The following is a 13,466-nucleotide window of genomic DNA, read 5'->3' as shown; positions in this document are numbered from 1 at the left end:
ATCCCGTGAAGAGTCAGCATAAGAAACACTGAGCCTTTGGGTATGCAAGGTGAGTATTGTGTTAGGTTATTGTTTCCTTACTCAGGGGCAGGAAATGCATTGATATATTGATATATCCAGATTTATTTGGATTTTGCCAATGTCCATCTGGTTGCCTTCCCCTCCCACATCCTGGAGTAGTAGGCTCTGGTGTCTGAGTTTTCTCTGGAAACAACAGCTCCTGTAACACTTGTGTGTTCAACAGATGCTTGTTGTTTATTGTATTTATTTTATTGCTCTCAGAGCTTGTCTGCTCCAGCCCCCAGCTCCAGGCAGCCAGCTGACTCCTGCTGAGCATGAAGGGCTTTGTGCTTCCTTGAACACTGGGATAAGTCAACTTCAAACCAGAGCAATAAACAAGCTCATTTTGGGGGTGAGAGGGAGTGGCAGGAGAAGAGCGCTGTGCAAAACTTCCCTGCCTGCTTCGGAACTGGATCTTCACAAGGCTGCCTCATCAGAAAAAGCATCAGATATCTAATATGCTCAAAATGAGCTGGATTCGATTTTTTTTTTTTTATCCTGAATGTTGACGGTGAGGGGGAAAGCTACATGCAGGAAGCAAAGAAGCACAGGTGGAGAATTGTAGGAGGCAGCTGCTGTTTGCTTAGCCAGGAATGCAATGAGTTGCAGATGATGAGTCATTTAAAAACGTGTTTGCAGTGTTCCTGAATGTAGTATTGGAAAAGGGAAGGTGTTGATCACCCTGCATCCATTGGTGTGCTGTGCTGAGCTTCCAAGAACTGACTTCTCAAAACCAGCTCTACTGCTGCTCACTGCTGGAAGAGCCACCTCAGGTGTATGGATTGGGGGATTTCTGGTGCTGAGCACACTGCAGAGAATGAATTGTCTGCCATTCTTCAAAAACGTAAACCTTCACCTTGGGAAATGGAAAGAGACTGCAGCTGGAGGGTTTTCCCTGTGCCTGTTCTCTGCTGGTGCCTGAGGAGTGCTGCCAGCACGTGCTTCTTCCAAGACTGCAGTGACAAAGTGTTTCCCTCCTTGCTGAGCAGTTAGTTAAGGCAGTTGTCAGGTGAGTGTCTTCTGAACGTGGGAAATAAGGATATTCCCTGATACAAGCGCCACACTGGCTCCCAATGTCTGGGAACAGGAAGGTGGTTGCAGGCAGCAGGAACTCGATCTCTGCACCCATACAGTTCCAGTTCAGTCCCACTTATGCTAAATGGTCCATAAGCAAAGGAATGACTTGATGTAGTTTTGCACACAGCATCTAGTACAGCCTTCATTTAGCTGACCTGTGCTCTCTTATCAGCTTGGCTGGATAACAGAAGTGTGCAGCCAATTTGTCAAAGAAGAACTGATAAAAAATTACAAAATCTTTGTCCAGAGAAGCTGTGGCTGCTCCATCCCAGGCAGTGTTCAAGGCCACGCTGGACAGGGCTAGGAGCAGCCTGAGATAGTGGAAGGTGTCCCTGCCCATGACAGGGGGTAGCACAGGAGGAGCTTGAAGGTCTCACCTTCCCTCTGCCCTCATGCTGTGAGCAGCACCATGGTGCTCTCTGGCCAAAGTGAGGCCGGCCATGCCCCAGACACTCAGACTCCAAGCTCTCAAAAAAAAGAAGTTCAAGTTTTACATTGCAACAGAAGACTTGAAATTTCCTCTTTTAACCAGAAAAGGAGCTTAAGGAAACTCCCTAAGCCTTTGGGCATTTACACAGGGATCCCAGTACATGTAATTCTCCAGTGTCATTAGTTCTGTATTTTAACAATCTTCTAATCCCATGTGCTTGTCAGAAAGTCAAAGCTGTTTTAAGCTTTTAGTTGTACAAACCAGCCAAATTTAGTTTCAGTCTGCCCTCGGCTGAACAGCTGCCACATAGAGCAGTTTTGGTTACTTTCTTATCTTCTGTTGCCAACAAGGCTCATCTCGGAGCCAGTACCTTGCTTTAGTCATGGAGACATCCATGTTTTCAGTCAACTTTATTGATAAAATAAGTTTACTGTACAGTACACAATTCTAGCCATAAATCCTTTTCAAGCCATCTGCATTACAAAAATAACAGGTATGCAATGAAAAATAGTCACTCCACACACTGTGAAGGCTCTTTAAAATCCTACAGTGATCAGGTAGGGGACTGAAAGGGGAGACGTATCAAATGTGAAGACTAAAAGTAGATAAATTAAGTCACTTTTTCTTTGTAATTTACAAAAATAAACACTACTCAAGCATTATTTCCTAATAGAGCAACCTCAAAGTACTGCCACAGACCAACAACCCTCTTCTGTATTTGGAAGCCAAACCAGAAGTCAGCCACGAAGCTGAATTCAGCATCAAATGGATAGAAATGCCTCTTGACACCAGTGCGTGGTTGAAAAGATGCTTCTAGAAACAAGAACTTCAACAGCTGAACCCAAAATTCCTTGTAAGTTTGCAACAACAGAACACTCCAGTGAAAAAAGATGTTGCTTCTGGTAAGTCAGCAGCTTGCAAGCCATGGCAGAAATGCAAAATCTAGATTAGAGAAGCACCAGCAAAGCTTTACAGATAATATAAAAGCAGACAAGAATATTTTGTGCTTGAGCTAAAATGTTCCCCCAGAATTTCCCCACGGCTGTTTCACAAGTCTGGAAATGGCCATAACTTTTTTCCATGCATGTGAATGTCCTCAATGTGTTCCTAAGCCTAGCAAGAAGCCAAGGTGCTCTGCAGAGAAGCAGCAGTTTTTCCATTTCTAAAGCAGCCTGTGAGAATGTGGAGGCCTGATTTACCTGTCCTGTCAGCACATGTATTAATCCACTGAAAACTAGTATTTACTGCCTGCTAATGCTCCTTTCTCACTTATTTTCTCTTAAAAGCACCACAGGAAGGAGCAGCAACAGAGAGAACAGAACAAAGGTACTGAGCTGCTCCTAAGTCAGTTCAGTGCCACTGAAAGCTCCCCCTTAGGCCTGTGGAACATTTAACTCGAGCTCAGGGAAGCTGTGCTGGGGCACAGGAAGCTGCATTGAAGCTGGCACGCTTGGAAGTGTTGGAAGCTTAGTTCCTTCTGTGTTGCTGTGACTGAAAATCAAACTTGACTAAGCGGTGGTTGATTTCAGGATAGCTCAGCTCGTGTTGCTTGGTGGGTTATTAAACAGCCAGAATGTGAAACTGTGGATGGCAGCTGTAGCTCCACAGTTTTCTGTAGCTGACAGCTTTCACTCTGCTTAACTCACTTTAAAACCTTCTTGATGACTAGCTAGTACTGGAGAAAGGAAAATTAAGACTACTATTGCAGGCTTCCAACTCTGCCATGAAGTTGCTTCCTCCTTCCTCCACCCCCATTTCTGCAGCCACTGCTTTTGTGCTTTCCAGTTACCATTCCTCACTCAGAAAGTTTGGGCAGGCAACTGGAGAAGAAAGACACGGGACTCATGTGGCTTCTTACTGACAGAGAACTGAGCTGGATTTCCCCTCTGAAAGGTAAAAGCTGAGGCAGAATTGTATTGCTACCTGTGTGCCTGAGAACAACAAAGCGGGAACAGCTCTTTCCATGTCCTCACAATACAATTCAGTGCACAGTTTTGAAAGAACCTTGTTTCATTTAAAAACTCCAAGCTATTGATTGACAGCATTCCTTAAGTTTAAAAACTGGCCTTGTATTTTAAAGCGATAGCTCAAGGGTAAATGACAGAAATCCTTAAATTTCATGCTGCCTGTGTGCCCCTCCCATCAAAGAGGTTTGTTGCAAAATGAGAAGTCATTAAAACCAAAACAAAAGGAAAAAATGCTATGTGGATCATGCACAGAGCATATTCATAAGTTACTACTTTCTAAGGCAGAGATTAGACTTGAAATCTTACCTTTATTATCTAAGAGTTGCACTGAACTTTGTATGAGCAATAATTTACATAAATTACTTGAAATCTCACCTTTTATCTGTAAAACAAGTTCATATAAAAAGAATATGCAATTCAGCAAGTGCATTAATCCATTTCCTACTGAGGTTAGATCTATGGCAATCAATCTGTCACTGAGGGTATTGCAGAACACCAGCTGAATTTATGTTACACAGTATAAAAGCCACTGAGCTGGAGTTGGATGTATCCTCTTGCTGGTGCCCTATTCAGTAACAAGTGCTTGACCAGTGCCCCCTGATGCTCCATTGGTTTAAGTGTGCAACTGAAGCTTGCTGATTCCCAGAGTCCTTAGCTTTTCCTCAGGCTCAGATCACTGCTTGTCACTAATCCTGACAGGGATGTGCTCTCTGATGCATCATCTTTCTTGAGGTTCAGAAATGATTCTCTAGTGATTTGAAGAATTTCTCTCAAGCCTTTGTTTTCTTGCTAAAACCAGAGAGTGAAAAATACGTTAGTAGGACTCCAGAAAGAAATCAGGTAAAGCCTCCCCTCTACTCCAAACTAATTCATAAGGAGTAAAACACTGACTTGAAATCAGTGCTGTGTCATCTTCTCCAAGGGAGCACATGAGGTTTCTGACCCTCCTGCTCTCTTGGATGGGCTTTAAACACCCCCTCCTTGAGATTAAGCTGCAGCGGTGCTTCCCCTGATCCAGCAAGGCAAGGGTAACACAACAGCAGCGAGTGACTGGGACAGTAACTTCATGAAACACCTGGAAGGATCTTTACTCCCTTTAATATCTGTGCCTCTGCAGCTTTCTCCTCACCTCCAGCTGGCTGATGCGCTCCTGCTCTTTGCAGCCGTGCCTTTCATCCACCTCAATGGCTTTTCTCATCACCGCTGCCATCTCTGTAATTTGGTCCACGTGCACTTGCAGCTCCTGAGATACAATATTTAGTAATATCTTAGTGATGTATTTTCTGCATTATTAAAAAAGCAAAGCATTAAATGTCGTTTAGCTGCTGTGACATTTTTTATCACAGACCTCAATTTTGGAAAACAAATTCTCTCTAACTTTACAGTGTGGGCAGCCACAGTGGTCCTGTTTATTTAAATAAACCTGGTTTGCCTCACAGTGGAATCTGATAGAAGCTTAACTAGCTGTGAACCCTGGCCTCAAAACAGCTACAAGATGGTGCTGTGCTTGCCCTGACCAGGCCCTTCTGTACAGCAGGAACTGATGTGTTTTATTTTGGATATGCAAAACAGCTCCACTCCTGTGAGAACAGCAGGGAAAGCCACATTCTTTCCAGGTGTTTGAAACTGGATCTCCAGTACCAGTCCATGGACAGGCATTTTTTTTACAAAAAAGAGCAGGTGCAGTGGTCATCCTTACTATGTCATATACTACAAAACTCAAACCTGTCCTCCACTCTCTATTTTAGATACTTTTGCTTGACTCCACCTCCAATTCCAGCTTATTTGGGCTCTGGACTTCAGAGGTTCAGGATAAGGGTCACTGCTTCCTTTCCCTGCAATGCTACATGAGAAGCCTGTGCCCCTCTGGCATTCACTGCTCAGTTAAGCCAAACGGCTTAAAGGTATTTCCAACAGCTTTCCTTTTTCAACTTGTCTTTTATTCCAACTCTGCTGTGGTGCCAGTCTAGTTGTGCCTGACCTGGCCTTTGGACAAAATCCACAATATTTATTGGCTAGCATCAAGAAAAGCAGGACAGGAGGGCTGAAATGAAGGACAGTAGAGACTAAAGCTAAATCCCACCTTTAAATGATGAATTTGATGGGAGATCTATACAGCTGGCAGATGATCAGCTTGCCTTTAAACTACCACAAAGAACTGCCTCAGCTGAATCATAATGAATCATCTGACCAAAACAAATACCCTTTACTGAAATAAACATCAGCCCTTTCCCCTCTGCCATTCCAATTGCCCAAGCTATAATTTAGCAGTTGTTAAATGCCCACTCTCAATGTGAGGGAGCGGGGAAGAACTTGCTGTAAATCTTTATTTTCTTCTCAGTTTCTAGTCCAGGTGATGACATGAAATATATTTTTTTAAGAACTCCCAAATGTAGCCTGACAGGAAGCTGTGGTCAGGCAAGGATGCACCCTTGAGAAGGACTGGTAGGAGCTGTGGGTTTCAGATATACTGCTGTTCTCCCTGCTTCCTGCTTTCACAGCTCAATACAACTGATCAATACAACTTTGAGCCTGTTCCAAGGTCACTGATGTTAGGTCAGACCCTAACACCAACACCAAACTGGGAGGCTCTGCTCTGGAAGGCACATGTGGAAAACAAAAAGAAGAGCGCAGTGACAGTGAAAGCCTCTGTGTATCTCTCTCTTTCATACACGTGGGGTTTTTTTCTCTCTAAAGAGATAAAACCAGAAAGGGGCCGCACCCATTTCAGGGCCTTGTTTCAGCTGAGCAAATTCAGACAGCACGCTTAGATCAGGGTCACTGCTACCAACACACACTTTTCTCTTGCATACAACACCAACAGAAGACACTATTTAAAGGAGGTGCTTCTTCATCTGCAGCAATCAATGCTCTTGTAATAATCTGTAAACAGGCACTAAAATAACAGCTTGCACTCAGGAAAATAGCATTACTGGGAACAGGGAGTTTAACTCCTTGGGTATAATGGATTTTTTGCTTAACAAGAGAGAGGTATTTAAAAAGTGTTTCAACATTGTTCAATCTTCTGAATATGAAGCTTCAGCTAGAGAATGAATAATGAAATTCCAGAAATCCTATGTGTCAGGATAAGGGTGATAAATCTTTTTCATCAGGCATTCATGAAGGAAGAGGTTTAATGAAAATGTTGAAGCCTAAATCTCCTGTTCCAATTACATTGTGAGATGTTATTTTTTCTTTTTTTGTTTCTTTTTCCTGTCTTTCCATTGAAGTGCTCCTAAATGAACTATCACAGTCCATTTCAGGATGGATTTCATTTTACCCCTCTTGTGTTGGCTCTCTTGAAGCTGGAGCAGGTGCTATATCATATTCTGAGGTAATTTCTGTTGAAAATGATTTTTATCTGTCATTTTTCAAGATTTTATGTTAAAGATAAAGCTCTAATCCAATAATATTTTTTCATACCAATGGCAATAATTACACACATAGGATGCTGTAGCAGGCAAGAAAGAATCAAATTCTTAAATTCTGTTTTCCCAGTAAGCAGACCCTAAGTTTGCTTTGCAAACTTAAATTAGCTGAGGAGAAAGATTATTAAACACTTAGAACATGTTTGTCCACACAGCTGCATTGCTCTAATGATCGTTACATTTTCAGTGAAATGTAATATTTTGCTAAAAAGCTCCTGTTTAGATCTGTTAGTGACCCAGATTAATGAATTCCCCCAAAATTTAAAAGTCCTTTTGACTATTAAATAACTGAACATATACTTGTGTTTCCTGCTTCATCCAGTTAATCAATAGTCAAAAGGACTTTTAATTTTTAAAATTTATTTACAATATTTAGGGGGAAAAAAATTAAATATTGAATTTAAAAAGTTTGCTCCTCCTACTCTCCCTAAGCAGAAGTTTATTAATGATTTGTTGGTGTCACAAGCATAAATTAAAGCTAGTCTAAAAGTCTGACTATTACTAACCTCTGGCAGTGTAACAGGGCAGTTGCCTTAAAGACTGAAGTGAAACAAAAGAAAATTAAGCAAATGCAGTAATGAAATGCTACCTGTTTTAAGTTCTAATAAACGAGAAGGTTGACTAACTCAACTGATAGTTTCCTGATCATGTTGCACGGGGTGGATTATAAAAATTAGGGTTCATTAGTAGTACAATAGCATAAAAACTGACGTGAAGTGAGCTTTGAATTGATTCACTACAAACTAAGGTTAACTAAAAAACAAAGCAAAAACCCTCAATGAAATTATTACCTTGGAATGTTGCTCTTTTAACTTCATTATTATACTCGGATCATCCTTTTTGCTCGCCATAAGCAACCTAAACATCTGTTCTCTGTACTTGCTCATGATGAGCTCCAGAGCTGACTGGTGCTCTTCGAGAGACGTGCGCAGTTCTGCCAACAGAATTCAAAATGCAGTTAAGAGTTTAACACAGAGAACCAAATCAAAATGCACAAGGATTTCAGCTTGAGAAAACCGAAATGAGCCCGTAACTGAGTGTCCCCGCTCCCTGCACCGTGAAATCTACCCAGGCTCTGCAAATGGCTTTGATGGTGATCAGCCTGGGTGAAATCCTGGTCAGTAACAGTGTCTTTTGTTAGTGTGATTTTGTGTTCAGTGCCCGTGGCTGACAAAAGCCAGCTGGAGTGTGGCTGAGCAGCTTTACCCCACCCACTACAAGCCACACTGTATAAAAGGCAGGAAGGAGTTCACAGATCTGTCTTAATCTGCAGCTTGGTAAAACCAGAGTTGAAAAACGTTTCTGTTCAAAATCTATTGAGTCAAAAGATAAATAACCCCTGAAATAAGGCAAGACTCATCTGAATTGAGATCATTGAATCCTTTGGTGAGTGGAACTTTTAGAATATCTAAGACTTTCTTGGAGGAACAGTGCATTCCTAGTGTACACCAGAAGGAATTCTACTTCTCTACTTACACCGTAACTTGTCCTGACTGTTCCTATTATTTTCAGCAGTTGTTAAACACTTCTCCAAAAAGATCCCTATATTGCAGAATAAAGTTCTATTTATTTCCTCACTTGTGCTGGACATTAGGTAAGGACCAAAAAAGGTAATTTTTCCCAAATCTCTCTTTTAATTCATCAGTCCCAGAGGTTGGACTTTAGGACTCTTGAACTGAATTTTGATCAGTTAAATTGGCAAATTGAAACTAGAAGAAAAAATTTCTTCTACAGCTCTGCTTTGAAAAAAGATCAGTGGTAAAAGTCTCACTATTTCCAGTGATACAGGCTGGAGCTTGAAAAGGGTAGAATATTAATATTTTACCTTTGTTTTCCTGTTGCAATTCCCTAATCTGTCTGTTTTCCTGCTGGATACCCATCACTAGAGTAGACCGAGGGCGATGTCTTGCTACTTCATTGAGCTCTTGGATTTCTTCCTGGTACTGGTTATTACAAAAACAAACCAACAAGGTACAGCATATTTGATTAACCAAAGGCAGGTAATACTCAGCAGGTCACAAAGAACCACTTCTACTGTCACTCACTGTCTGTAACCAGGAAGACAATGCTTGCTTTTAAATCATAATATCAAACACACATACCAGAAAGTGTTGCAGACATCCTGTCCTTTAGAGACACAAAAGCATCACCTTAGATGTGTGTCGTGGATACTATTTAACCTTCAGTTAATGCCAGCCAAGTTCACCATCAGGCAATTTAAAACTCATAGAGATGTGGTAAAGACAAACCATGAGGCATTAACCTCCTGACATTTACTGTGGCTTCCCAAAACCTTAAGCCACAAGGCTGTGTGGGTACAAGTCACTCAGGCCCGAGTCAATGGATCCTGACTCCCAACACATGGGGATATGCAATACTCTTGATCTGAAGCTATGAAGCCTCAGCATGCCTAGTTTTACAGGGCTGAATTGCATGCAGGGTGTTATAATTTTATAGGCCCATTAACATATCTTGGGTTTGTTAAAGTGACAGGATGGACTCCCATATGGAAAGTCACAAGAAACCTTTACGTTTTCCCAGGAGGTGTCTTGTGAAATTCACGCTCAATCTAACAACACGTCTTGAGCAGCTCAACATCAGAATAGAAGTGAGCACAAAAAAGCCCAAGAGGCTATTTTGGAAACAAAAGGAGACAGTGCAAAGACAAAGTATTCTGTATAGAAGAAAACATGTCAGAGCCTCTGTATGATTAAATGGGGCATGCTGAAATTAATAAAATTGTGTAGTATTGCATTGGAGAGCAAACCAAGAGACACCACAGAGCGGTTTGTAAGATACCAAGCCCATTTCTACCAGCATTCTTCAAATAAATGCTTGTTTTCAATATTTAAACTGGAGTAACTGTGAAAATATTTTCAGTCTCAAACTATATGAACAAGCTATTTTTAGATGAGAGCCACACCCCTACTAAAAACACCGAGTGTGCATTAGAGGATTAACCCGGCACCCCGCTCATTCCGTGCGGCACAGAAGCCCCCAGAGCTGGAAGTGCTGCACTGGCAGGATAGGCAGGGCTGGAGAGCAGACCTGTTTCATGGCTTCCACCCGCTTGTTGAGCGCCGTGGTCTGTTCGATGAGCGCCTCGGCCGCGCTGTCGTGCTCCCTCAGCCGCTCCACCAGCGCCTTCGCGTCCGCCAGCGCCTTCTCGATGGTGCAGCTCATTTCTGAACACGACAAAGGCAGCGCTGGCACCCAGCACCTCTGCACAGCACAGCTGCCAGAGGCAGGGCACCCAGCACAGCAAAGCTGGGCAGCACCCCTGCTTCTGGCAGAGTGACACAGAAAGTAAAAGAATGTTACGTGAACTCACTCGTTTTTAGTGCTACTTTTTTTTTAATTTGCCCTCCTAACAGATACACTTCAGGATAACCAGCACAAAAGAGAATGCTGAAGGACTACAGTGGCCTGGAAGATTCTGATGACTTAAATCAGCAGGGAAGGAGCAGCTCAAACTGATGGAGTAGAGAAAATCGCTCAGGCAAAGTTCAGAAGACAAAAGGCTCGTGTTTTGTTCATGTCTGTAACTGAACACAAACATTGGTGCGTGGAATGGAACCGTGACATTTTCAAAGCACGGAGAGAGACAGCAACTCAGCTAATGAAAAGAAGCAACTGCACCCTTAAAACATCGCCCTTCCACCTGCAGCACTTGTTCACAGGAATTACAGATTGCCAGAACTGCCAAACTTGCAAAATGCTTGTGTCTATTGCAAACAGTACTGGCCTTTACACTGCAATTTTCATATTCATGCTTGGCAGGTTAAATTTCGAGACCAAGATTTTCAGTCTATGCTTTTATTTTCTTTTAAGGAACCTTGGACTTAGTCTACTGAAAAGGAAATCTATTTAAACTCCTTGAACAGTCTTCAGCAATCAAACAGCAGCAATAGAGGTTTATGAGATTTATGGGCCTTGTTGATATCAGGCTTAATATTTGGTTTAGGAAATGTTCTAAGGTACTGAAAGAATCTATTAAATCCATTTCTTAGCCAGGCTATTTGCAAAAGTAAAGATTTTTGTAAGCATTAAAGATTATTGAGTCTTTCCTCAGCTACATGGAAAAAAAATCACTTCAGGTTGATTTTCTAACTTTCTCAGGCACCTTTACTATTCATAGCCCAGGATCTTATGACCAACTTAAAGAAATCCTCAAATTTGCCTCAGCTGACCTTTTGCTCCTATCCCAGGTAAGCAGCAGAAGGAAGGATATTTCAAAAACTAGACATTTTACCTGTGTGTACTGGGATTCATGTGCTACCAAAAGCATCAGCACTTTGGCATGTGCAGGTTTCCTGTTTATCAGATAACGTTGGCATTTAACTTTCCATATGATGTATCTGAGACAGCCAGGCCCCCAGCAGAGTGCTGGGCTATCACAGGTGCTTAATTTATTCACCCTGACTTAGCACTTGGAGCTCTTTCAAAATATGACATGGAAAGGAAGAACAGTGCACTGTTTTTAGAGATCTGCTTTTCTTGCTCCTGCCTCCAGTCAGATCTCCTACAGAAACATCCCAGACAAAAGATGACCTTCTCCACTAACTGGCTGAACTGCTGCAGAAATTGATTTAGTGAGATCCATGTTGCTGCTGAAGAGCAGCCTTTAATTCAGCTCACTCTCCAGGAATTCTCTGACCAGTATAAACAAAGCCTCTGAGGCCTCTATGTGAGCTGGGAATACATTTGGCATTCAGACTACAATGCACTTAACACCTCTGATAATTTGTCTGCATACACATAAATTTTTAAACAGCATCTGTTTAATAGATGCACTTTCTTGTTTTTGCCCCGGCCCAACCATGTCAGAGAAAAGGAAGTTTGTTTGTGTCAAAGGCACTGATGTTTCTTTTCACAGGAAATGTGCTGGGAAAGATGTGTGGAACACAGCCCCAAAAATTCTGTAGTCACTGTCCCCTGTCAGGCCAGGGCCCAGCTTCAGTTTTCAGGCAGCATCTGTACCTCAAAAAGCAGAATCACTGTTTGTATCATGGTGATTCACAGTGGCTCCAAATCATGGCTAGGATACCTTTCAGTATCCAAGACACTGGTCCTAATCCTTGAATCTTAAAATGCTCTCTGGCTACCTGTGAAAAACAAAACCTTTGCCTGATCCTGAAACTCAGCTAAATCTGTGAGTTAGCCTGGACATTTAGGGGGTGGAAAAAACTCCAAGTAATCATTAATATAATTGATTTAAGCAAATTCTTATCATGTATTACTTTTATGAGCATGACTACGGGAGCTGAAGTTAATGATTCCTGAGCCCTGCCCTAGCAGAGATGCCCAGTTGCACAGATGCTCGTTACTGCAACCTTGTCAACAGGTAGCAGAGCCCCAAGTCACCCCAGCAACACTCCTACTGCACACTGTCACTTCCTGCTATTTGCTAATGGCATTCATCATCAAATTAAACACCAAAAAACAACACCAAAGAGTAAAGATCTCTGTGCGACCACCGCCTTCTCCTAACTTTCTGCATCTTTCTTTTCTTATCCTTACTGGAAGCCACCTTTTCCCACAGCTTTTGGGTTCTGTTACCACGGAGACCAGTTTGGCAGCGCTGAGCCAGAATGCAATTTCCAAGGAATTCCAAGGAATTTAAGCTGGTGCAAAGGTCCCGGCGTGACAAGAGCATCCCGGGGGTGTCACCGCCGCACTCCCGGTGTGACAGATCCCGGGGTGTCCCCTCCCGGTGTGACAGCGGCGTCCCGGGGGTGTCATCGAGGGGAGCGTCGCCTCCTGCCCCCAAAACGCGGCGCCACCGCGACGCTGAGGGGCGACACCGGCGCCTGTCGTGACACCGGCGCGAGCCGAGGCACGTGAGGGGTCCCGGGCCCGCCCCGGCCCGCGGGTCTGAGGCGGGGGCAAGGGGTGTCCTGCTCCTTCACGCCCCTCAGAGCGCCCCGGCCGTGAGGCGTCCCAACGCAAGTCTGCCCGCGCTCCCGATCGCCCGGCGGCGGCCACAGCGGCAACTCCCCGCCGTGTCCCCGAACCCCTCCACGGAACTCACTCATGCCCGGGGCTCCGGCCGCGCCGGGGCTGCGCCCGGACCGGCCCCAACCGATGTCAAATGGCGGCGCCAGGGGAGGCCAGCGCGTCCCGTCCCCGCCAGGGGGCGCCGTGGGGAGGGGGCGGTACCGGCCGCGCGCCGCTCTCGCGAGAACACGCCCCTCCGCGGCCGTCGGCTCCAAATCTCGCGAGAGAACGCCCCGCCCTCCTCCAGATGCCGGGTCCTGCAGGTGTGAGGAGGGTGTCGAGCCAAACCTCGGGATCTGTGTTGAACTGTACATCAGCAGCTCTAGCGGCACACGCAGGATTAAGCAGTTGCACTGTGAATAGGTTTAGATTGGATATTGGGAAGAAATTCTTTCCTGTGAGGGTGCTGAGGCCCTGGCGCATGGTGCCCAGAGAAGCTGTAGCTACTCCTGGATCTCTGGCAGTCTCCAAGGCCAGGCTGGACGGGGCTCTGAGCAAGCTGGGAAA

The 13,466-nt window shown here is 44.0% G+C and overlaps 1 protein-coding gene across 3 annotated transcripts; it reads right to left on the bottom strand.

Moving 5' to 3' along the window:
• Positions 1–1,962: 1,962 nt before the first annotated feature.
• Positions 1,963–13,150, bottom strand: FGFR1OP2 (FGFR1 oncogene partner 2). Of its 3 annotated transcripts, XM_071422562.1 has the most exons (7): positions 12,994–13,085; positions 10,294–10,507; positions 10,011–10,147; positions 8,788–8,905; positions 7,754–7,896; positions 4,664–4,777; positions 1,963–4,323 (listed from the first exon to the last, which is right to left on the bottom strand). In XM_071422562.1, exons 3-7 carry the CDS (start codon positions 10,143–10,145, stop codon positions 4,186–4,188), a joined length of 648 nt encoding a protein of 215 aa, XP_071278663.1. In that variant the 5' UTR covers positions 10,146–10,147; positions 10,294–10,507; positions 12,994–13,085; the 3' UTR covers positions 1,963–4,185. The 3 variants fall into 3 exon arrangements, with proteins under 3 accessions (XP_071278663.1, XP_071278661.1, XP_071278662.1); XM_071422560.1 differs by lacking the exon at positions 10,294–10,507 and having other exon boundaries at positions 12,994–13,150; XM_071422561.1 differs by lacking the exon at positions 10,294–10,507 and having other exon boundaries at positions 10,011–10,248; positions 12,994–13,102.
• Positions 13,151–13,466: the final 316 nt, after the last annotated feature.

This window comes from Agelaius tricolor, unplaced genomic scaffold (genome assembly GCF_023055355.1).
Source record: "Agelaius tricolor isolate 1412-34295 unplaced genomic scaffold, bAgeTri1.0.p SCAF_3, whole genome shotgun sequence".
NCBI lineage: Eukaryota > Metazoa > Chordata > Aves > Passeriformes > Icteridae > Agelaius > Agelaius tricolor.
This window is presented reverse-complemented; position numbering and strand designations above follow the sequence as displayed.

What these genes read in the sequence shown, in the direction of transcription:
- FGFR1OP2 (XM_071422560.1), bottom strand. An exon ending in GGGTGGAAGCCATGAAACAG is followed by an intron (nt 8,906 to 10,010) that starts GTCTGCTCTCCA and finishes TGTAATAACCAG; the next exon opens with TACCAGGAAGAAATCCAAGA. An exon ending in ATTGCAACAGGAAAACAAAG is followed by an intron (nt 7,897 to 8,787) that starts GTAAAATATTAA and finishes TTCTGTTGGCAG; the next exon opens with AACTGCGCACGTCTCTCGAA.